General features: G+C 31.8%; 1 protein-coding gene across 1 annotated transcript in view; it reads left to right on the top strand.

Annotated features, from left to right (window-relative positions):
* LOC133179724 (uncharacterized) overlaps positions 1-26,098 on the top strand; it is a 129,661-nt gene that overhangs the window by 45,767 nt on the left and 57,796 nt on the right. Inside the window, exons 4-7 of the mRNA XM_061314418.1 lie at positions 18,425-18,724; positions 18,872-19,162; positions 21,574-21,696; positions 24,169-24,351. Coding sequence (XP_061170402.1) covers positions 18,425-18,724; positions 18,872-19,162; positions 21,574-21,696; positions 24,169-24,351 — 897 coding nt within the window. The remainder of the gene's footprint in view (positions 1-18,424; positions 18,725-18,871; positions 19,163-21,573; positions 21,697-24,168; positions 24,352-26,098) is intronic.

The following is a 26,098-nucleotide window of genomic DNA, read 5'->3' as shown; positions in this document are numbered from 1 at the left end:
AATCAGTGTAACCTTTTTACAACCCCTTTTACTCTCTTTTTCCTGTCCTCTCTTTTTCCTTTTATACCCTGCTAACTTAAATTTATTTTTATATATTTGATAGTTTGTACTTCATGTGTATTTTTTGTTCATTTTCCTTTGTACTGAAGAGGACACTCTGAGATGGAAAAGCTTGTGTCTGATCAGATTAATTTTGAAACACCACAGGAGGCCAATGGACCTTAAGGTTCATTGATACTCTGATAAGGGAGGTAACTCTGAGTCACTACAGGAGGCCAATGGAGTTTTATAGCTTAGTAATTATGATACAATGATACGCTATGTTATTAACTGTGAGCCAAACAGGTTCACAAATATAACAGGAGTTTTTTATGCTTAAAGTTTGGTTTTTTGAATAATGACTGGCAAAATATTTTCCTAAAAGTGAAATAAATAGAAGTCCAGAATAAAACAAAACTTGTTATCCGGATAAATCAATAGAATCATCAACAGTCTCGTTTAAAGTCATCATTTCGTAATATCTATGGTCGATACGGTGACCTTGTCAGCAAATACAATCTATCATTAAGTCAAATGCTAACTGACGTTTTTCATACTAATTGTAAGGCCATTATGTACACACTGAATTGTCGACGGATTTTCCCGTTATTTCCGATCATGGCAAGGAGCACATGGCGGGTGTGACCGGTTGGCAGGGGATGATCACTCCTCCATGGCATCTGTAATCACTTCTGATGTTGTAGAGGTCCCAGTTTGCTCTGCCCCTGATTTTTACACTTTAAATGGACTTTTGAGCTTTATTTGCATATATTTCATATACGAAATTAGAAAATATACAATTTATTTAATGTCTGACTTCCGAATCTAAAGTAGAGAAAATGAACTCGCGGAAGAAAAGACGGTCGATGAAAATAAGATAATGAAATTAAAACGGAAGAATAATAAAATCACGATAGAGAAAAAATCCTAATGCCTGACCTTCGTCCCTTCAAGGAAGAACACTCATTTTGAAACTACGTGCTGCATGAAATGTGTACTACATAATAAGAAATAAACAATATACATAAGTTTGCCACCTCATAATCTGTCTTTTTTTAAAATTATTTCTTTTGGAGAGGAGAGGGGCTTACTACTATTTTTTTTTTTTTTCTTTTTTTTTTTTTTTGGTTTTTCATGCTAGTGGAGATTGAAGAGACATTTTTTTTTTAAAAAATGCACCTGTATATGATTTTTTTTCAAATTTGTATCTAACGATAAACACGTTATCACGTTAGCACGTTAGCTCAGTCGGTAGAGCTCTCGCTCCGTGATCGAGAGTCATGAGTTCGTATCTCGGCCGCAATTGGCCTAAGTCGATAAAAAAAAAAATAGGTAGCAACTTCGCAATTACTCGTCACTTTGAAGTTAAAGTTTCAAGTCCTTCGGATGAGACCTTAAAAACCGAGGCCCCGCGTCATGGCAGGCGTTGCCACGATAAAGATCCCTCACTGCTCAATGGCCCTGAGTGCCGAGTAAAGGTCTAAATTTGAAGCCCTTCACCGGAAAATGGTGACGACTCTATATGAGTGAAAAATTCTCGAATGGGACGTAAAACAAGATACAATCAATCAATCAGCTATTGATAAACATATAATTGAGTAGGTGTCTTAATTTTGTGGATCTGCTTCTGTGAGCCACGTTCAGAATCAAACTTTTAATCAAGTGACCAAACTTCCTAAAGTGGAGTCAGGCACTTAACACCGGTTTCTCCTTCCAATGGACTTACTTTGTCTTGTCAATGTGTATTTTTGAATAGTCACAGTTAAGGTTCATTCACTTAAATGAACCTTAACCTTTACATTTGTAATTTTTCACAACAATTTTTATATAACTAAAATGTATATAACTTAATCATACCTTATGGTGTAAAATTGGAGAAAAATTGCCTTCTTTTTTGACAATTCTTTTTATGATTGACAGTCACATTTCCTAGAAAAAAAATCGCTTTCATCAAATAGATTAATCTATGAATTATATTTTTGCACACATATATTCATATACTATTGCAGGAAAACTGATAATAGAGCACCATTAATAAATCACTTCCATGCCGTTCTTTGATAAATTTATTCTATACCTGTATATGATTAGCTGCAAACGAGAACAGATAGAATGCACGTAGTGCTTGACTAAATGAGCTGGTACTCAATACAAGGAGCAATGCAAGTACTCGTGATCACTTTCTGTGTCTAGTTCAACATGATAATGAAAAGTGAACTGGTTATACTTAAATGATGTACATGTAATATTGCCTATTAAAAGAAGAACTAAAATTCAAGCTGTTTCAACTTAACAGTATTACAGTAACTCTATTCTACATGTGTTTTATTGTATTCTGTACATGTGTTTTATTCTATTCTGTACATGTGTTTTATTCTATTCTACATGTGTTTTATTCTATTCTGTACATGTGTTTATTTAATTAATAAGAAGCTGCATCTGCATTTACTTTATTTTCATTTTATGTAAGTAATGATCCGTGAAATTCAATTAACATGTGCAATGAAATTCTATTTTCTATTATTTACTTGACTGAGACTTAAATTCTTAATGTACTTTATTCATTTGACTTACTGACAAAAGTTAATAAGGCGAGTGTTATTACAGGAAATGTGTACTCTAAACGGAAGAAAGTTTAATTGTCATAAAATTTTGAAGCAATGACATCCATCGAATACATATGTTGAAATTTGGTTCTCGCCAAGACCTTCTTCTTTGGAATTTAAAATTGAAAAGAAAAATATTTCACTGTTTATGTTGATAATTTACGTTTACACAAATGGCTGTTTTCATGCCTCTATGTATGCTTTTATCCGCAACGCTATGCTTTTTTCAAGGTAAGGTACATTCCATTTATCATCCAAATCCATTGAATCCTACAAAATATAGGTGAATATCGTTGATGAAAGGGTAGATCATCTTCATGAATGTTTTTCATGAACTTGTAGAATATTTAATACAGACGCTTTATATGTAAAAATGATAAAAATATATTAATATTTATATATTTAAAAAAATGCATCAACGCAAAAATTGAAGTGATTTAAAACATTTAAACTCATGCTTTCTGAATCATTGAAATTCCATGCAGGAAGATCATACAAATAATTTTTCTCACATGACCTTCTAAATGCTAATTGTGACGTCATAAACTTGTGCATTTCCCCGTATTTTTTTTTTAAAGTTGCAGAATTTTCAATTTTTCTTTCAGATAATAATGTCCACAAGTATCGCCCACAAAGATTTTGAGATATGTGATTTTTCAGAGAATTTTATATAAAATATCCAAAAATTAAAGTGGGCGACGGCTATGGACACTCTTATCGTAAGGAAAATAACCCTTGAAATGGGTCATTTAGAGGATTTTCTGTTTCAAATAGATAAATGCATCAAATTAATGATGTCATATTTCCAGAATCGTACTCTTTCATAGTCTATTCTTTCCTGATTTATCACAGTAATATACTCAAATAATATTTTTTAAGCCAGTTTCAAAACTTTTTGAAAACATAAAATTTCTAAGGCACAATAAAGCTTAAACTATACCTTCTTTTTTGGAGATTTTACTTAAAGCATTAATTAATGTTAAGAGAAAAAACAAAAAAGAAAAAAAAAGAAAAAAGAAAAAAACTGTTATGATCAAGGTGATTTTTTTCTTCTGTGTTCTGTGTCAATCCAAGTTGTTAAAATACTTTTTGCTGTATTAACTTTCCTTCCTTGAAAGTCAAAATTTAAGTGGTTGGCAAACTTTAAATACCCGCTTTTTAGGAAAATTCATATATATTAAATAGCAAATATCAAAGCTAGGTTAAATCTCTTCACTTTTTCCGGACAATAAAATTATCAATATTATTCAACCGAGCATGTTTGGGTGTTTATTTCAGTTTTTGAATTATTATTGTTTTACAAAAAGAGGCAACATTTAAAGAAATGAAAGAAAAAAAAAATAAATATTTGAGTTGTTATAGGAGAGGCGTTAACGATATCGACCAGATTTATGAATGGAAAGCTGGTATTTACATGGACCAATACTTCAACAAACAATAATCATGTACAAATCACAGAGGTTTGTTCAGCAACTCACTGGATATCGGTTGAAAATGACCAGTATGCAGTGGACGATGTCTTGCCATATAAATATGTAAGGATCAGAGTACGGGAGTTTAACACCTCTATACCAGCCGATGGTTATGTGGACTATGAGAAGACATATAATGGTATGTATGTTTGCATGTTTGTTGTTTAACGTCCCTCTCGAGCATTTTTCACTCATATGGAGACGCAACCACTTGCTGGTGGAGAACTGCAAATTTTGACTTATGCTCGGCAACTTAGGGCCATTGAGCAGTGAGGGATCTTCTTCCTGCCAGCACCTACTGCGACACGGACCTCGGTTTATACGGTCTCCACGTCCCGCAGTGGGATTCGAACCTGCGACGTAAGGATCAATTCCTTACTCCGCAACTCTAGAGCAGACGCTCTAACCACTGCGCAACGCGGGCGACTGGTATGTTTTTTTTAAAAACGGAGAAGAAACAATATATAATCGTTGGTTTTCGAGGAAATAATATCTCAAAATAAGTATCAAATATTGTATAGAATCACGACGATTGGGATAAAAGAAAGTATTTAAAATTTATACTTTATTTGTAATTTAATAGAAAAACAAAGGAATACAATTATGCCAGGAAAATAGCGAATTCTTTTGATTGATCCATTTTTTCTACACTTAATTTTGAAGGAAAAGCTATCCCTTCCATATTAAATTGAATACCAATTTTTGTCGTTTACATGACCATGTAAAGGGGCTCATTGTAAATGTGACCGAACGGCATGGGATGCTTACTCCTCCATATGGTACCTGACCCACCTTTGATATTTTAAAAGTCCTCTTTTAAGACTCTCTGTCTCTGTCTCTCTCTCTCTCTTTGTATTGTTCAAATAGGCATTCAAATCTTATTAAAATTGAAACATTTATATTTACATTTTTATATGTAAAAATAATTAATTCAATTACTTTATTCAGGTGAGAAGCATATATGACAAAATGTTTAAGGTAATTATACAGTGCTATAATGTTACAACTGACTATAGAAGGGAGAGGTTGCATGGCAGGAGATGGGTCAAAAATTTGTCTCCATTAGAATGCATGGTCTGGAGATAAATAGCGATAAAAAAAAATGTTACAGGTAGAACAAAAAAATGATTTGCGGCATTGCAAACGGAAAAAAATACTCTAGTAACAATAGATTTACAAAAGGTATACGATTTTAGGAAATACCATGTAATTTTTTTAACAAACATTTAAATGTAGCATAAAGCTGCATCCAGGATGTCTTAAACCCAAATGCGTTCATGAAATATGAAATAAGTATTCAAGCTCAAAATTCCATCGAAGCAATACTAATCAGGAGCATTGCAAAAACAGTCCTCTAAAACATAAGAGGTGGGATCAGTTGCCATGGGGGAGTGAGCATCCCCTGCCGACTGGTCACACGCGCCTTGTACTCCTTTCCATGATCGGGAAGAACGGAAAAAAATCCGTAGAAGATTCAGTGTGTAAATAATGGCCTAACAATTAATATAAAAAACGTCAATCAGCATTGAACTTAATTGTAGAGTGTGTTTGCTGACAAGGTCATTGTATTGACCATAGAATCTGCGAACTGATGAGTTTAAACGAGACTGTTAATATTATTGCTTCATCAACTTGTTTGTCAATAGCTTGCCTCATTTTCGAGATTGTTCGAACGTGGAGCTAATTCTTGCGTATCGAATCAACCGAGAGACATAAACCCCATATGCAGGTGATAAGGGTATATTGCTACATAGGTAAGCATAGGGAAGTTGACAATTCAAAAGTTGAAGTCATCACGTTTATCACAAAATTTTGTTGTTAGGTAACCACTAACGATTATTTTAGTAAAATATCCAAATATCATTTGTGTTTCTCAATTTAGATTTTTTTTACCATATTAGTTTTAAAATCAATTCATTTGAGTGCATTTTCCATTCTCTATGGTTGCATATTTCTACGCTCTACATGCAAGATAAATTATGTTGAGCAACATAATTATGTAGACATGCAACTTATTTTTGTCAACATGCAGGGTAATTATTTTCACCTGCGAATTAATTAAACAAACATGAGAGATATGTATGTTGTCATGCAACTTATTATCTTGCATGTTGACATAAATATCTTGCATTATAAAATGTAACTCGCATGTTGACATAATGAGGTCGCATGTTCAAATTTTTATGTTCCATGTTAACATAAATGTCACATGTTGACATACATGTAAATATCTTGCATGTTCAAATAATTATCTTGCATGTGAACATGAATAAGTCGCATGTCAACTATTCTGTTGTATCTTGTATGATGTCGTATACTGGCGTAAGTAAGTAAGCTTACCAACATTGAAATTGGATTCTCTAAAAAAGATTGGTAACTTGCATGTCAACATATTCATTATGCGAGTAGACACTATTATCTTGATGTTCACCTAATTTTTCTCGCATATAAACATAATTTATCTTGCATGTAGAGGGCAGAAATATGTCACCATAAAGAATGTATATTTTTTATTTTGTTAAAGGATCAATGCACTTAAGCTGAGAAAGTTGGGTCCCGGTGTTTTGCCAAATATAAATTTCCGAAATTTATAAACTTTTTTGAATCAGAACTATTAAACAATATCTTAAGAGCAGGGTTTGATATATTATATCACATGAAAATATAAATATCGCCGAGCGACACTGTTTTTTTTTTTTTTTTTTTTTTTTTTTTTTTTTTTTTTGCGAGGGGGGTCTAGCAGTTTTGTCACATTTCTATTAATATTCATATGCATTCCAGTTTTCAACGACATTATTTACATCGAACCTCAACTTGTCCATTCATCTCATTTGCACAGAATGTGTATTTTGATTTAAACTTATACGTATCCAAAGGGCAATGTTGGACAATTTGCGGCTCATTTATAATTTTTTGAAAACTTCTCCAAACTACAGTCGAGACAGCTTCTAAATTAACAGGTCACCGAGAGTCAACCAATTTTGATCCGTTTGGTATTATAATCACTTTACTCACGTGACATTCCACTGTTCGACATGTTTTCATTGTTTCTGTCGTCAATCGACTTCAGGACTGTGCACACACATATGTATTTAACTACAAAATCTTACTATGAATAGAATTTTAATACGGTGAATCATAAGATTTTTCGAATTTTATAAAACTGTATTAAGAATAGGACAATGCTATATTTTTAATATAAGTTTACCAATTGCGCCCCGTTATTAGCAGACCTTTTTTTGTATTCATATGAAGCAGAATTTGTCCAAAATCTTGCACGTGAAAAGAAGAAAACACTTGCTGTGGCCTTCAACTCGACATTTAGATATATCGACGACGTATTGTCAATTAACAATGACTATTTCCATTCTTATGTCGATACGATATATCCCGGTGAACTTGAGATAAAAGATACCACAGAGTCTGACACACCTGTTTCATATTTGGATATTTTACTTGAAAAAGACCTTACTGGTAATCTAACAACCAAGCTTTATGATAAACGTGATGACTTTAACTTTTCAATCGTCAACTTCCCTTACTTATGCAGCAATATACCTTCATCACCTGCATACGGGGTACATATCTCTCAGTTGATTCGATACGCAAGAGCATGCTCTACGTATGTACAATTTCTAAAACGAGGTAAATTATTGACAAATAAGTTGATGAATCAAGAATATCAGCTGTCTCGTTTAAAGTCATCATTTTGTAGGTTCTATGGTCGATACAATGACTTTGTCAGCAAATACAACTTATCATTGAGTCAAATGCTGACTGACGTTTTTCATACTAATTGTTAGGCCATTATTTGCACACTAAATTGTCGACGGATTTTTCCGTTATTTCCCATCATGACAAGGAGCACACGGCGGATGTGACCGGTCGGCAGGGGATGCTCACTCCTCCATGGCACCTGATCCTACCTCTGATGTTTGGAGGTCCGTGTTTGCTCTGCTCCTATTTTGTATTGTTTAATGGACTTTTGAGCTTGAATACTGTTCGTTATCTCCACATATTTCATTTTAACTTACCTTTCAATTCTAAACCAATCAAAAGTACTCACATTGGGGTCATCCTATTTTTATCATAACAAAATAAAAAGCACATGGTAAATAATGGTCGACTTTAGCAGTAAAAATATCGAAAAATCGTTTTTTTTTTTGGGGGGGGGGGAGAAGATCAAAAGGAGTAACTACAAGTAATTGTAAAAGTTGCTCAAATGCTGCATTATCTATTCTTAAGAAGTCTTTATAACTTCTGGGGTCTACTCTTTGCACCTCATCTAGCGATGCAATGGTGCATCGAGTACATGAACGATTGTTCAACAGCTGTTTCCTTTATGATGGTCTTTTAAGTTTTAATACAGTGCATAATACGATAACAGATACTGCTAACAGAACCTCGTTTTCCATTATTAAGAGAGAGAGAGAGAGATTGCGGGGAAAACCTAAAGTCTATTAACAAGCTAATAAGACATGCATAAGCGTGTGTACAGGAAAGTATTATAATACAATTATAATAATTGTATTTACTACAAATTTAACAGTGTGTACCGGCCTGAAAAACTTCAAAATATTAAAGAATTTTGCGAAAATTTTATTACGGGTCTTAAAGTTAACCTTGTCTTCTTTCACTAAATTGTGTTTTTCGTTTGGTATTTTGAAGGAATTTCTGGTATTGGCAGTGCAGATAATGTGAGCGATTAGTAGGTAGCTGTGCTAGCTAATGTCACCTCCGTATAAGGGTCTGTAGGCATCTACAGACACATCCCTAAACACTAGTATCATACCTGACAGTATTTGGATTGCCGAAATGAAACAAATATTGAAGACATAAGCGAGTGATTATCGACATTGTAACGTTGTGTAGAATTTTCGTTGACCATTGTTTTTAATATCAGATATACTTGTTCCGTCAATAAAATGTAAATTTCATGTTAACCTGGCAACTTAAATTTTTAGTTAAAATTTTATATTTCATTTCGAAATGTTTTTTATCTATACATGCATATAATAAAATACATTGTATGTATAACCGTAAGTACTACATACACGTATACTTTATTTCACTTGTGTGTGATAATGCAGTATTAGGCAGCAATCATATGGATACGAATCATGAAAATGATCAGATTGTATGACCATGAATTATTTATTATTTGTGTAAATCATGAAACTAGACAATCTCTCTCCTCCATTTAAATTCATACTGTAGAATCAATCTGGAAGTTTACATTCCACTTCCATGCGATTTAAATGTCTCCGCCCATTTGCTGGTACCTTAAATTTGAAAGTGGTCCAGTTCAAATTTCATGAATTTAAGGCTTATACATGTTCTTTTCAATAACGTTGTGTGGAATTATAAAAAGATATGTTTAACAAAAAATTCGAAGTATAAATATTAAATGCATATGTATGCACAATAATCATGGATTAATTTAGCAATATAGTCTAACTCAAGGCTTAAAATGGGTGGCCGAAATGGTTCTAAATGACACTCTAAAGCGCACTCATTCTTTTCTCTTTTATTTGATGCACTTTTGTGTAGAAACTAGTTCTGCCATGATGAAAGATAAGGAATCTCAAATTTTCTAATCTCTTTATTTCTCATTTTAGTCACAGCAGTAAAATCTAAGGAAGGTGATTCAATGAACATTTCATGGACAGCTGAATTTTTTCCGCGAAGTGGAAATTACTTCATTTTTCATGAAAATAATGGCTCATTGTCAAAAATTATTAATATAGCTAATGCTTATCCGCTTTCAACTGGAAAGTATGTATACCACACCCGACCTTTTAATTCTATAAACATACTGATTGAGGTGAAAAATATAACAGTGGGTGATGCTGGGTATTACATAGGAAGTCCTACAGAGAACAATGCTTGGTCAGGAGAAAGGGGAGCTGTTCTAATTGTTTCTGGTAAACTCTGCAAAAAATATATCTCTCTCTCTCTCTCTCTACATATATTTATAATGCACATGTTTCTTTTAAACTTGTGTTTTAGCTTTTCTTATTTCGTTGGTTTCATAGTTTTGTATGAAGTAAATTTTTAAAGTTGTCTGTGAGGCTTGCTATTAAGCATACATGCAGTAGGCATAAACCTAAGGATTTTATTGACATAAGTAATAACTGAGGATTGTTTCACAAATATAAAAAGATATAATCCGCCGATTTTTTTCTTTCATTCCTCTATCTTCCAACTTTTGATATTTTATTCAGGAAAACCACTGAAACCTAAAATAACAGGAGATCTAAATGTTAAGGTGGGAGAATACGCCAGTCTTAAATGTGAAAGTAGATCTACGTCTGGTCCATTCTATTACAAGAAGTTTCCACCATTATCATATTCATGGTTTGTCAACAACACCAAGCTAGACAGAGAGGATAGAGAGACCTACAGATTTATTGTCACCAAAGATGTTAAATACAACCGATATAACTGTCAGGCAAAAGAAACTCTTGAATCTGAAAGAAGTAAAAACATTCGCATGAATCCTTTATGTAAGTAAAGAGTTGTTTTGCAATGAGAAGGACAAATCTTAAAATGAAGTTAACACTATATTTGAATTCAAGTGCAATTTACAGAATTAAGGCAAGAAAAGTAATGAATAAAAAATTAAATATTTACCTGAACGTCATAGTGAAGATTAATTAATTGATTGATTGATTGATTGATCATTGCTTAACACCGAGCCGGCAATGTTTCAGCCATGTTTCTGTAGTCTTGGTGCAGAGGTAAGGCAGATCTAGATCTGAAATAAAGAAGACTGAATTTATTAAATACTATAAAAGAATTCATGTCTGCTTTCAAAGAAATTCAACAGATTTGTTTTTACAAAAACTGACCCAGTTTAGGATTGCAAATTTAAACATGTTTTGTTCTTTTTCTTAAACCCAGTAAATTTGTAGAAATCGAATCGGGGCACCTAGATCACTAATTCTGTTGCGAAGGCGATAGGTACTCAAACATGTATATATCTTGTCTGTTCTCTGTTTTTTGCGCTGATTCTGGTTGCAGACTTTTCATTGCACGTTTTTACTTGAAAGAATGCCAATTATTATGATGGATACCTGCTTAACTTGAGATGAATCGTCACCTTTTTTTAATTGAAAACCATCGTTAAAAATTTACAATGTTAAGTACATTTCACAGGAGCCATAAATATTTTATTCTACCTCTTCTTCCAGACTGAAAAATTCCATGAGAACTTACCGCATTAATGGAAAAAAAAAGATAATAAAAATGCAAAAATATACTCCAATAATAGAGCTGAAAAAAAAATTAAATAGATTATTGGATTTTCTTGTTTAAAAGCAATTTCTAAGATATTCAAAAATTATTTTTTGGGGAGTTTGCCTGACTTTATTTAACAACTTCAGCTATATTAAACAGGCTAGTAAAGGTACTTATCAATGATTTAGCGATTTTACAAGAAGAAGTGTTTCTTTGTTCTTTTTTGTTACGTCACATTGAGAATTGTTCATTCATTTTGAGAGGCCTCAGCTTACCGTTTAAGGACTGCAAATTTTGATCTATAATTGGCACTTGGGGCTTTGAGCAGTGAGTGATCTTTTTCTTGCCAGCACCTACTGCGAATGCGGGACTTCCGAATATAGTGTCTCATCCGCAAGACCAGTCATCAAGTTCCACTATGGAATTCGAACCCGCGACGTTAAGATGAACACCTTACTCCATGACTCTAGGGAAAACGCTTTAACCACTGGGCCACGCAGGCAACTATAGAAAAAAGAGCAATTTCTTTCTCAAATAATTATATTATTATACAAATACACTTAAAAAGTCATAACTACCTTTTTATTTTCAGGTTTTTGAAGCCAAAAAAAAAACAATTTTTTTTTGTCTAGGCTCATAGGAAAACTTAAAACAATAACAACAACAAAAAGGTTTACATATAAATCACAATCACCAATCCTGCAGACTTTTATAGAAAAAGAAATTTGTACATATATTGTACGTATTAAAAACAACAAATAGGATCAGCTGACCCACGACTGTTTTTTACCGTAAAGCCTGAGTCATTAAATTGAATTAATATACCATTTATTCTTTATTTCCAAAGGACAATTTTTTTGTGCTAATTATTGACTATTAATTTCTGTAAATACTGAAAATAGAAAGGATATGCCGAAAGAATTATGGACTATCCTGACGAATTACTTAAACTCTTTTGTTAACGAATTTACGAGTAATTCAAATATACTAGTTTTTCCCCATGTTGGTTTTATTACGAATTTTAACTTCAATAAAAATTAAATCATCAGGTTATTAATTTGCTCAGTTCCTTACAGTGTAGCAATTCGATGCTCACTTAATGTGCCAATACGTAAACTTTTTTCAATCGGCAAACACTCTACATTTATTTACAGTCCGATGAGATGCAAGTGACTGGTGATATTTTGATAGATTAAAGAATACAAAAGTATTTGTACTAAATCATGAATAATAATTTTTATGGTTTTGAATACTTCTTAGTCTACATGCTTTTTTGTGTAGAAACGGACTGTAGCATATCTACATATACCCTTCAATTGAAAGAATGCACTAATAGCATTTAACAAACTTGCCTTTAAATATCTTGCCATTTTTTTGCAACAGATATCCGAAAAATACATTGGTGTCTATTTCCGAGCGTTTTTGATCGCTATCAATGTTAATCTTAACCAACAATGCTACTCCCTTGCAAGAGTAATAATGTTTACAAAATCGAGGGGTGCTGTTTTGACACTTTCATGTACATTACAACATAACAGAGTGAAATATCTCTTCCAAATTTTCAGTCTTCATTTAAAGCAATATTTTTTTTTCAACTTCTTTCAATTTTAAACATTTGTACGTTGAAAAACATAATCTCTCTCTTCAAGTTGAAAATTTCTCTCGATTTTCACGTCACGCATGTTCATCTCATGGAAATCTCGTGATGAAAGCTATTCGGACATTAACGGAAATTTTCATATTTCACGATGAGTTTTTCCGATATCTTCTGAGTATTGCTAATAAGGTTAGGAGGTGTGCCGTTTACCCAATCATGTGCCTGTATCCATTCCTATCGTGTATCGTGTCAAGAATAACGTTGCAGATACTAGTACTTCATGAGTGCATATTCGTTTTAAATGGTGAATTGTAGTCTGAAACATGATCATAATATATATTTAGACACATATTTTATGATTATTCTTTTATTAAAAAAAACTTGGTAAATAATACAGAAATTATTTAACATCTAGCAAAAACCAGCTCAGTGTATTAATTTCTTCCTGAATATTCTTACAACAATAAATATTAAACAAGGAAATTGAAGACAAGACTAATCTGATAATATATTTCAAAAATAGATACTTTATACATGTATCATGTAAATACGATGAAAAAAATCTAACAGAAAGGCCACTGAAATGCAACCAAAAAGCCATTTAAAGGCAACCAATTGTCACTGAAAGGCAACTGAAAGGGGATGGAAAGGCCACTGAAGGATAACTGAAATGTGTCCGCCAAATGAAGACTGAAATGTGCCAGAATTGTGGCTGATAAATCGCTGATGTGTATCTGCCACTTTGACTTTTAAATGAAAAGTCTGATTTATTCCTGTGTTTCTTTTAAAATTTTAACAAATGAAATATGAAGATAACGAACAGTATTCAATCTCTTAAGTCCAATGAAACGATACATATTTGGAGCAGAGCTAAATTTAGAGGAGGGATCAGGTGCAATGGAGCAGTGGGCATCCCCTGCCGACCGGACACACCCGCCGTGCGCTCCTTGTAATGATCGGAGGAAAAACGGAAAAATCCGTAGACAGTTCAGTTTATAAATTATAACTACATAAAGCAGGGCTATCCCTTCCTCTTTATAAACACCCCTACTCTGTTATTGGGATTTAAGTTCCAGACGCGTCGTCATGGTTGCCCCTTTTCATAGGTTACAGGGTAGAGCCTGTTATATAAATAAATTTGCAGCAAGTAGGAAATTACTATAGTTTTTTCCTTAAATATATGTACCAGGAACAATGCGTTTCCAGACCTCTCTAAAAGATTTTCATGATTTTAAAAAAGCAGAGGTTGGGAGTAAAAATCATATGCTCACCATCTTTATGCTGGATTCCTAAACTTCAAAAAATCAGTATAAACAAATTATCCAAATTTTATGGACTTTAAATAACCTTGTTTGAAAAAACAATCTATCAATTGATTGTATTTTAATTGACATGCCTCATACCAATTGTAAGACCATTATTATTATACTGAATTTATTTACTGATTTTTTCATCTACAAGTACCTGATCAATACATTTTGTTTACGGTTGGTGTGACCGGAAAACAGGAGATGCTTACCTATTATATGATTTTTATATTACATGAGATAGAATATTAAATATGATTAACTCAGCTTTTAATCAACATATTCTTGTTCTAGTTGCAGAACACCGATGCACTATTGAATTGTAGGACATGCAGTGTAGGGAAAAAGGATCGCGGATTAACATATTTAATTATTTACATTAAGTGTGAAACTTTGTTTTTTTTGGCATTGGATATTGAAAAGCTAAAGAAAAAAATTGAACAAGTACTGATAATTTCAATAATGTATTGAATCTATAACCGACTCTATCCTGTCATGTGAACAGAGTCTCCAACTTTAATTAAAATTCAAATAAATTATCTACTTTACAGTGTGAACCAGATGCCTTACAAATAACCTGCATTAATTGCACATTAATTGCACTCACTAGGATATGCTATAGGATATTTATGATTTCCCAAAATAACCTTGTGACATAAGGTGATAATGGAAAACATAAACACTTTATTCTCTTCACAGATGGTCCAGGAAGTATAACAATAATTCCACAGCCGACTGATGGGGGTATATATGTCCATGAAGGGGAAACATTTGGTCCATACACCTGCTCAGCTGATTGTTATCCACCTTGTACCTTACAATGGAAGTACAAAAGTCCTACCGGTGAACTTAGAGACGCTACATCCATTGGCATATCTTCAACTCTATTACCACAGCAAACAGCAAACAGAGCCAAAATGGCATTGATTCGATGTTTAGTTAACGGAACTGATGGTCGCTCTGTGTCAAATATTAAGTTAAACATTCAATGCAAGTGGATGTGCAACCATGTGTAGAAAAGGATATCTTTACAATTTTGTAAAAAAAAAAAATCAGCTGTAAACCATTTTCCGATTGTTTCTCTTCTTCTGTTCTTTAAGCTCTTATAACAAAAAATCATCATGATAACACTTATTTCAATCACACATTTATAGCCTTAAGATCCTAAATAATATTTAATTTGCTTTTACATTTTAACTGATATATGAATAATATGGCACATTCGATATGACATGCAGTGTAGGGAAAAAGGATCGTGGATTAAGATATTTAATTATTAACATTAAGGGTGAAACTTTGTTTTTTTTTTTTTGGCATTGGATATTGAAAAGCTAAAGAAAAAAATTGAACTAGTACTGATAATTTCAATAATGTATTGAATCTACAACCGACTCTATCCTGTCATGTAACCAGAGTCTCCACCTTTAATTTAAATGTTAGAAATTTATATTTCTTTTTAAAAATCAAATAAATTATCTACTTTACAGTGTAAACCAGGTGCCTTACAAGTAACCTACACTAATTGCCTTCACTAGGATATGCCGTTCGATATTTATGAGAGTTCCCAAAATAATCATGTGACATAAGATGTTAATGGAAAACATATATATTTTGTTCTCTTCACAGATGGTCCAGGAAGTATAACAATAATTCCACAGCCGACTGATAGGGGTTTAGATGTTCCTGAAGGGGAAACATTTGGTCCGTACACCTGCTCAGCTGATTGTTATCCACCTTGTACCTTACAATGGCAATTCAAAAGTCCGTTAGGCGAATTTAGAAATGCTTCATCCATTGGCCTGTCTTCAACTCTATTACCACAGCAAACAGCAAACAGAGCCAATATGGCATTGATTCGATGTTTAGTTAACGGAACTGAAGGTCGCTCTGTATCAAATATTAAGTTAAACATTCAATGTAAGTGGGTGATGCAACCATGTGTTGAAAAGGAAAACTTTACTACATTGTAAAAAATTCAGCTGTAAACCATTTTCCGATTGTTTCTTTCCTTCTGTTCTTTAAGCTCTTATAACATAAAAAATCATCATGATAACACTTATTTCAATCACACATTTATAGCCTTAAGATCCTAAATAATATTTAATTTGCTTTTTCATTTTAACTGATGTATGAATAATATGGCACATTCGATATGACATGCAGTGTAGGAAAAAAAGAATAGTGGATTAACCTATTTAATTATTTACATTAAGGGTGAAACTTTGTTTTTTTTTTTTTTGGCATTGGATATGGAAAAGCTAAAGAAAAAAAAAATGAACTAGTACTGATAATTTCAATAATTTATTGAATCTACAACCGACTCTATCCTGTCATGTAACCAGAGTCTCCACCTTCAATTAAAATGTTAGAAATTTTCATTTTTTTTTTTAAATCAAATAAATTTTCTACTTTACAGTCCTTACAAATAACCTACATTAATTGTACTCACAAGGATATGCCGTTCGATATTTATGATTTCCCAAAATAACCTTGTGACGTAAGATGTTAATAGAAACCATATATATTTAATTCTCTTCACAGATGGTCCAGAAAGTATAACAATAATTCCACGACCGCCTGATGAGGGTTTAGATGTTCATGAAGGGGAAACATTTGGTCCGTACAATTGCTCAGCTGTTTGTTATCCACCTTGTACCTTACAATGGAAATACAAAAGTCCTACTGGTGAACTTAGAAACGCTACAACCATTGGCATATCTTCAATTTATTTACCACAACAAACAGCAAACAAAGCCAATATGGCATTGATTCGATGTTTAGTTAACGGAACTGAAGGTCGCTCTGTATCAAATATTAAGTTAAACATTCAATGTAAGTGGATGTGCAACCAAGTGTTGAAAAGGAAAACTTTACTACATTGTAAAAAATTCAGCTGTAAACCATTTCCCCCAGGGCAACTTTTCATCTGTTCTTTTAGTTCTTATAAAAAAAAAATTATTATAACACTGATTACAATCACACATTTATAGCCTTAAGATCCTAAATAATTTTTAATTTGCTTTTTCATTTTAAATGATGTATGAATAATATGGCACATTTGATATGAATGTTAAATCATGTACTTTAAAACATAAAAGTAAACATCTGGTATAAAATCATTGGGAAAATGATATATAAATAAAGTCTATTTTTTCACACTCATACAAGTAAATGGTTATGAATCTAGGAGCAATCGGTAAAAATTTAGATAAAAACTTTCGGTATTTCATTTCTTGCATTATAAGTGTCCTATATGATTGCCAATTTGACGTGTCTAAAAAATGAAATTATTAAGCTGTATTCGAAAGAAACAGCAAAATCATTTTGCATTTAATGTACCTGCATTTGAAATTTTCAACTTTTCTGGGAATTAATTAATCTTAAACATTAAAAAAAAACATTCGTGAATAAAATATCTTATGTTTCTATAACACACGTGTCTTTAAACCATTGATCTATTCAGCTGATTGAATAATGAACATCTTTAAAAAATAAACCAACCACTGACTTGAACTTTAATTCTGAAAAAAATGTAAGCTTACAACTGAATTGTAAATCTTTTAATGGACAACAAATTGGTATTCACTGGACTATTTTTTATCAGATTTATTGGACCCAAGGGTATATATTAATGGCAAACCTAAAAATGCATCAACCATTAATGAAACAACTCCAGTTCTTCTGTCGTGTTTCGTCGATGGTAATCCTATTCCAGAAGTCACCCTTCGAATACTTACTGGGAGCCAGATCCTTATACAAAGTGGACATCACTGGTTAAACTACACATTGATCAGAATGGCTCAGTGTTCTGACACAGGAACTTTCGAATGTGTCGGAAAATCGACTGAGTTTGGGAGACGGAATCAGTCATTCAGTATTAATGTACTATGTAAGTAAATGAAATTATATATATATATATATATATATATATATATATATTCTAAATGCTCACCATTTCTTCAATTCGGATTTTTCAAGTGCAAATATCCAAAAGAAATTAGAAGGTATTGATAAAAGGCCTTTTAAACTGAAGTAAATTGACGATACGAATGAATAAAAAAGTGTAATATCTCTCACAATTCAGGACGTCATATTTTCATTATAGACGCTTTTCATAGTTTTGTAGAGTTCACTTATTAGCGACATACTATTATGGCATTGTAGGTGATCCTCGACTTGATGAATTTACTTTAGTGAAAAACATCTATGGATCAAGAAGTGGTCCGGATGTAAAAGTTGTTGTAAGTTTACCAGTTGTTGCGAATCCCCTATCATCTACATCAGGGTTCGCTTGGTCTGGACCTTCATCTGAGTCTATATCGATTAAAGTTTCACAAAGAGATAAAGTAATCTACAAACACTGGATCAATAGCACCATCCCTGTTCCTGATCGGAGGTCTTTCGGAAGCTATTCACTGATGTATAAAGAAAAAGTCATAGCTGATATAACAATCAAAGCCGAAGGTTTTATTTTTTAAAATAATCAATGAACATGGATTTAAACTTATTAACATAACTAGCGCCGTCTGGTTTTATTAACAAGGCGTTTACTAGAATATGGTGTATAGAACTTTACTTACCTTAATATTTTTCTTCACGTTACTATGTCAGATAAACCCCAACCACCTTTGAACTTTTCATGGTATTCCTACGCTAGTGGATACATCAACCTTACCTGGATATCAGACTTTAATGGAGGACTAGAACAAATCTTTATCTTGTCCAGCAAAGAGGGGCCCGACTGGAGAGTTGTTAATAATGTGACAGACCCTGGTGAAGGTAATATTGGATACTATGACCTTGGACCTTTAACCTCAGGACTGCAGTACTGGTATCGACTGGAGAGTTGTAATAGAATCAGTTGTTCTTCAAGCCCTGCAGAAGTAAACGTCACAGTACAAGGTGACTATTTGCTGGTTTATAATATTGGTATCATGTCAACCACTAAATAATCCTCCATTATATGTGTACATCAAAGATAAAAACGTAATATATTTTGTCTGTGTAAAAATAATTACAAGTTTGACAATATTTCACTGATAGAAATATTTCAAGCAAAATGAAAATTTAATTAAATTAAAGGAAAAATTAACCTCAATAAGCATTGTAAGTACGATTTAAAGTGGGGGTAAGTTAATTTCACTTTTATTTAATCGTTATATGAATTATTTAGTTATGAAATATGGAGAGATAACGAGCAGTAATCAAGCTCAAAAGTTCATTGAAACAATACAGATCGGAAGCAGATCAAACACAGGCATCTAAATACATCAGAGGTGGGATCAGGTACCATGGAGGAGTGAACCGATTACACCCGCCGTGTGCTCCTTGTCATGATCAAGTTTAACGGAAAAATCCTTAGACAATTCACAGTTCAAATAATGGCCTAACAATTAGTATGAAGAACGTCAATCAGCATTCGACTATATGATAGATGGTATTTGCCGTCATCGTTTCGACCAAGAGATATGGAGATAACGAATCAAACTCAAAGATCCATTGTAACAATACAAATCTACGATTCAATATTAAATGGACTGCAAAAACCAATTAAAAATATCGTTTTTATGAAAAAAAATACAGATTAGAAATTTAAACAGATGTCACGGCTGTTTGTAATCTTCTTGTTACGTTGTTATAAAAGAAAATGAAGTCTATGCCACGTTCAGAACACCAGCAGTTCAAGGATAAGGAGAACGAGTAGCATCATTTAGGCATATAGATGGTTTGTTTTATAAATTACTTTATCCGTGAACATACGTGTTTTTGGTCAGGCAATCCATCAAACAATTGTATTCAACGATGGTACAACAAATTAATACAGAGGCAAATCGCCTTGATTACAATATTGCTTTGAGAAACCTAGAATGCCACATTTATTAACAAATAAATTGTTTGTAATTGTGAGCTTAGAAATCATAGAAAAAATGGACATATTGTTTTTCATATACGAAATGCATTGAAAAAATGAATAGTTGTTCAGAATTGATATATATATATATATATATATATATATATATATGTTTTCTAAATGATAACGTTTAAACATTTACGATATGTTATGATATAGGACGTCATGAAAACGGATTTAATCTATTCCGATGAATTAATCACATGTCATCTATTGTTCATATTATATGGTGAAAAATATTAAAACAATTGTAACATATTCAAGCGCAATATAAAGGTTGTTATACGAAAACCTACACCATATTTTTTTCTTAAATATATGTTATTACGTAAAACATATATGTAACATAGTCTTTGAATAGATTGAATTTTCCTAACGTATCTAAGCGTATTTCAAAAAAGATCCAGAATTGAAAAAAAAGGATAAGAATACTTGTAATCATGATGCTTTTGTTGATTAAGTAATATACAGTTTTTCTAAGTATTTGCAAAATATCGACTACGTAATTTCAAATCAAATTTAAAAAAAAAGCATGTTTCTATCTGCAATTTTTCTAATAAAGTGAGACATCAGTATAAATTCTCGGAAAAGATCATTTTTATTTCAATAGATGATTTCTAAAAATCAGAAGGCATTATTGAAAATTAAAATTTTACGCATAATTTCAAGCCGTTTTAGGGAACACCCTTGACTATATGAACCTGGAATTTTATACTTAGCCTGTGGAATTTCCGAGATCCGTGTTTTACGCCCTGTTCACAGAATCACATATCCAGGAAATCACACTTGGCTTTATGAACCAGGTTTTTAGATCTGCCATCAAAATGATATTAAAGCAGTCATCAGTTTTTGGACTGATATATATATATATATATATATATATATATATATATATATATATATATATATTATCATAACGGTAACTTGATTCCGAAGAGCCGTATCACGTCAAGTTGACAGGCGCGGATCATCAGATCAAACGAGACGCCAAGCGCCTGTCAACGAGACGTGATACAGCTCTTCGGATCAAGTTACTGTTATAATGATAGATTTATTATATACCTCTTTATAACTAGCAAAATATAATAAAAGGAAACTTTAAGGATCAATTACATAACTTTTATCTATTGAACAAACCATTTTGTCAAGGAACTTTTTGATGCGCGAGAATAAAAACGTCATTTATATGTGTACTACGTCATCAGTTTCAAAGAGGGATGATATGGATTTAGAAAACCACAGTGTGGTGATCCAGAACGTCGGATCACATCGTCACTTGATTGCATAAATTCAACAGTAAAACTGAGTGACAAACAGTTGGGTATATAATAAAAGCATGAATTGAAATATATTTAACGAAAAAACAATATTTTTCACTCAGATGACATATAAAATTTTACAGGTGTAAGTATCGATTCTAGAGAACCCCTTGCCAAGGAGATCTGGATTGTTGTTGGAGTCGTCGCTGGTTTATCTGTTTTCTTGCTGATGAACTTTATTGTTTATAAGTTCGCACTTCATCGAGGTAAATCTATATAAATCTTTTAATCTCTCACCTGACCATAATATGTTAATCTTTTAGATTTTTAATTTTCTTTGACTATCATGTTCTTTGTGATTTTATATCAAAATAGCAAATTCAGCATATGACTGGCAAGGTAATTGTTCGAAGAAAAAATACTTGTCCTATTTCTCATTTTATATAGTTTATTTTAACATATTTTACTTTCAAAAATCATACTTCATGGAAAAGAAATTTAAAAAGGATTAAAATCTTTAAAAAAAATATACAGAAAGTTTACAAAATGTACCCTAAGTCACCAGACCCACTGCAATTCGAAGGAATGAAAATTGGGAACTTTGAACTTTAATTTCAAAATACCTTTAAAAGACGATTAAAACGGCACAGCGAACTAAAACACGTTAAGAAGTAAAAGATATGAATAGAAAAAAACAAAAACAAAAACCATCATATTTTGAATTCATTTGACATATCATTTTCAATTCAAAGTTTGATGTCTATATTACATTTGGTTTTATGTATCTAAGAGTTAGCTTTTAAGGTTACCTGAGTAAACTCAGGTGACCTATTGTTATCTGTATTTTCGTCCGGCGTCGTGCGAAGTGCGTTAATATTTGAATATTTTCATCTTCTTCTCTGAAACCGCTCAATCAATTTCAACCAATTTTGGCATATAGAATCTATGGGTAAAGGGGAACAAAAAATGGAAATTTCATGGTACCTGCCATGAAGCCATCTTAATTTAGGAGCTGTTGCTGAATATTAGACTAATTATTTTTTTATCTTGATCTTCCTACTTCTCTTGCTTTAGGGCAACAAAGCTTCATCTATCAGTTTAATTTAACTTCTATATTTTTGTATTATACTCAGGTGATCGTTAAGGAGGTTGGAGGTAATGAGAATTTTTTATCAAGTATATTTTTAGAATTTATACACATAGCTTAATGAAAAATCAAAACAAAATATGGGGGTCAATGCGCTTATTTTGGTGCTACAGAACATTTAGTTTGGTCTTTTTGTACTGTAAAAACATTTTACACCTAAATCAGTTTTTAAAGTTTTTCCTCCAATATTATTTATTCAAATAAATTATATGAACAAACACAGTCTTAATTCATCTTGAATAGACACATTAAAATTTCTAACAACGAAAAAATTTTCAAATTACTCCGCATGTTCAATTATTTGACCTTTTTGCACTCAAAAAAATTCTTTTTCTGGCATTAAAAATTCAACAAGCAAAAAAATCATTTAAAAGTAATGACATTTTACTGAATTTAAGAAGAATGGCTAAAAGTTTCTTATATATTAAGACAAGAAAATTAAAAGTGGGAATCTGTGATGTTAATTTTTAGATATTACTGAAATAGTGCCAATTATAAGCTTAAAATAATGCAATTTTTTTTCTTGATTTTGACAATATATTTACTTTATTTATCAAATATTATGATAGAATTCATGACATTTTATTAAATATATAATTTATTACCAGTAAAACAGTTCACTGCACAAAATAACTGTGTGCAGACTGCATGTAAAAATAGGAATCAAAACTTAACATACTTTAAATACTAATAAAGAGAAAAAAATGATCATTTTCTTCTAAAAAAAAAACCTTCCGCCACAAAATATAGTTCTTCACTTAGTGCTTTTGGTATGGAATTAAATCATGGAATTTTAACTGAATATAGTTGAATTGGCATTGTAGAATCCCAAATTTATTGTAAGAATTAAAACATTATGCAGAATTTTTTGAAATATAGGTTAAGATAAAAATCTGCTCAAAAGCTCAGGAGCAAACCTCGTTAAGGCCCTTGGGCCTTTTGTTTGAGTTTTTTATTCAACACAAGCAAAAGGCAAAAAAATAAATAAATAAATAAATAAATAAATAAATAAATAAATAAATAAATTACGTAATAGAGGAGTAACAATGGCAAGGGTCATTTATCGCTGCGAGGGGCAATGTTATCATGAGCAGCCAAAGTTCCTAATGCGCAGCTGCAGGTTTATTGCATAAATATTGCATGTGGTCCATTTTCCTAAACTAAAATTATCTTGAAAGAAAATCAAAAAAGCAGAAAAAAAAAATGAGCAGAGCAACTTTAAGATATCTTTTGATACAAAGGTGGATAGATTTAACAAACAGAAGCATTTCACATCAAGTGAAAATAATTAAATAGCACGTAAACTCAACTTGAAAGGATAAAAATAATCTTCTGAAATGTCCTATGAAATTGTACCGTAGCTGTGTCTGAAAAATTATGAAAGTTTGAACATGAATATATTCAATTTTGCTTACTGTGAAATTGTTACAACTCCTTCATAATACTTTGAAAAAGCTTGAAAATGAACGAGCAGTGAAGTTCATAAAAAGAATGGCTTCTCAGAGAACTGATGTCTTCATGTTTCGTCACGTATGATTTAAACGCTTCTGTTAAAGAAATATTTTCATTACATATTTTTCTTATGTCGCAGGAATACGATTAGGCTTGATGGTTCAGCCACCACAACCAGCTCACCTTAGAACCATGGATTTCCTAAACCTTGACAACATGGAGGAAGGTACTGAGAACACAGAGCAAACACGATCAATGACAGATCTTCCGACTTTCAGAGGCCATACTGAAAACCAATATGCAGAGTTGAAACCTCATCAAAGTAAATTTTATACGTCTCTTAAGCGTAAATCTCTGTAAGCATCAAAATGGATGGAAATCGACTCTCGTCTTTTTTGTTGAAACTTTGTACAATATTTACATTATAAGCCTATTTTATAAAAAAAAATATTATTGAAAATGATCAATTGGTCTTGTTTCCATGGCAACAGATTACCTATTTTCGCACATTGATGGAAAATACCTATAAATTTTATTTCAACCCATTAATGTAAATTTAATTAATGTAGGTGACTATTATTATTTTTTTCTTAAAACTAATTTGTCATTTGTTTATTCCATACACGAAAGTTACAAAAAAAAATCTTGGATCTGCCGATAAATGCCAAATTATATCAAAAATTGCTTTTAATAAAAGGTGGGGAATACATAGAAGTGTGCACAAAATCGTAGGCACTGGTGGAATATTTTGATGCTCTGAATTTTACCCTAAAAAATAATAAAGAATATATCAAAAATTGGAGAGTTATTATTTATTTTAAGAAAATTAACTGATTTTTAAAGTTTGTAGAAATCTTTAAATTTACACACATTTTTGTCAAGAGTTATTTCCCCTTTTGGAAATCTTCTGCTAAAATCAAAGAAAATGAAAGTGAAAGAAGAGAGCAGGACATGACTTTGAGGAGTAGATTCTGTCTGTTTTGGATATTTTCATGGTTTTTTTTTTTTTTAACCCAACTTGTGTGGGTTTTTTTTATATTACCCATAGTTAAATGTTTGTTCAGGCCTTACTGTGTCTGAGAAATATACATGTATGCGAATAGTGGTGATAAACATGAAAATGGATTGCACCTATTTAAGTCCTACCTAGGTGACATAATATGCATAATTGCAAAAAAAAGTGTTCAAAAAAGTACATCATTTACCTGGACTTAAGAGTCACGAGTTGATTGGAATAATAAGGTCATATAGAAAGATACTTGGCAGTAAGAAGAACACTAGGCAAGTACCAGTGAAAATGTTTACTTTCCTCAATATTTACTTAAACTCGGCCTCACACGTTTTGTAATAAGTTAATTAATAACACGGTAAGACTATCTATATGAAAGAAACATTAAAGTATCCAAAACATAATAACTACATGAATCTAATTTGATCAATATTTTAATGTCTATGAATATCTAATCATATTTTTAAACTATCTGTTGAAGAAAATCATGTTAACCTAGTTACCTAAAGCATATCTGTAGTGTATATCGTCGCCTGAGAATTATAATGTTCTATCAGGATTTTGCAAATTTTGGGAAGTTAAGCTAAAGTTTAGGGATCAAAATCTTTTTACTCATAGCCTTTTGGATTTTGAAATAAGGCATAAATACTTAAAATATGCTAATCTACGGCTAAATAAAGTTAATATTCAGTAAATTTGAGCAGAAATATGAAAAAAATTGACATTGAAAATGGAGATAGAAATTTTCGTCTAATATTTTTATGTTGTTTATTTAGAATTAAAATGCTAATGGAGATAGAACATTTTTTATTGAAGAAACTGATGAAATGTTTCACATGCTGAACCTGATATTGATGTGAAAAAAAGTAAAAAAAAAAAAAAAAGTTTTAAATGCAATTATCATTAATTTATTTTTGGACAATAAATCTCTGTTGATCATTTTTGAATGTAGAAACATTATTTACAACAAAAGAAAGCTTAACAAAAGGAGAACAACAAAAATTTCTTGATCTTCTTAATTTTTAAAACATATAAATTAATTATATAATAGATAGGTTTT

This window comes from Saccostrea echinata, unplaced genomic scaffold (genome assembly GCF_033153115.1).
Source record: "Saccostrea echinata isolate AGI-Se365-2 ecotype Australia unplaced genomic scaffold, CSIRO_AGI_Sech_v1 ptg000005l, whole genome shotgun sequence".
NCBI classification, from domain to species: Eukaryota; Metazoa; Mollusca; class Bivalvia; order Ostreida; family Ostreidae; genus Saccostrea; species Saccostrea echinata.
This window is presented reverse-complemented; position numbering and strand designations above follow the sequence as displayed.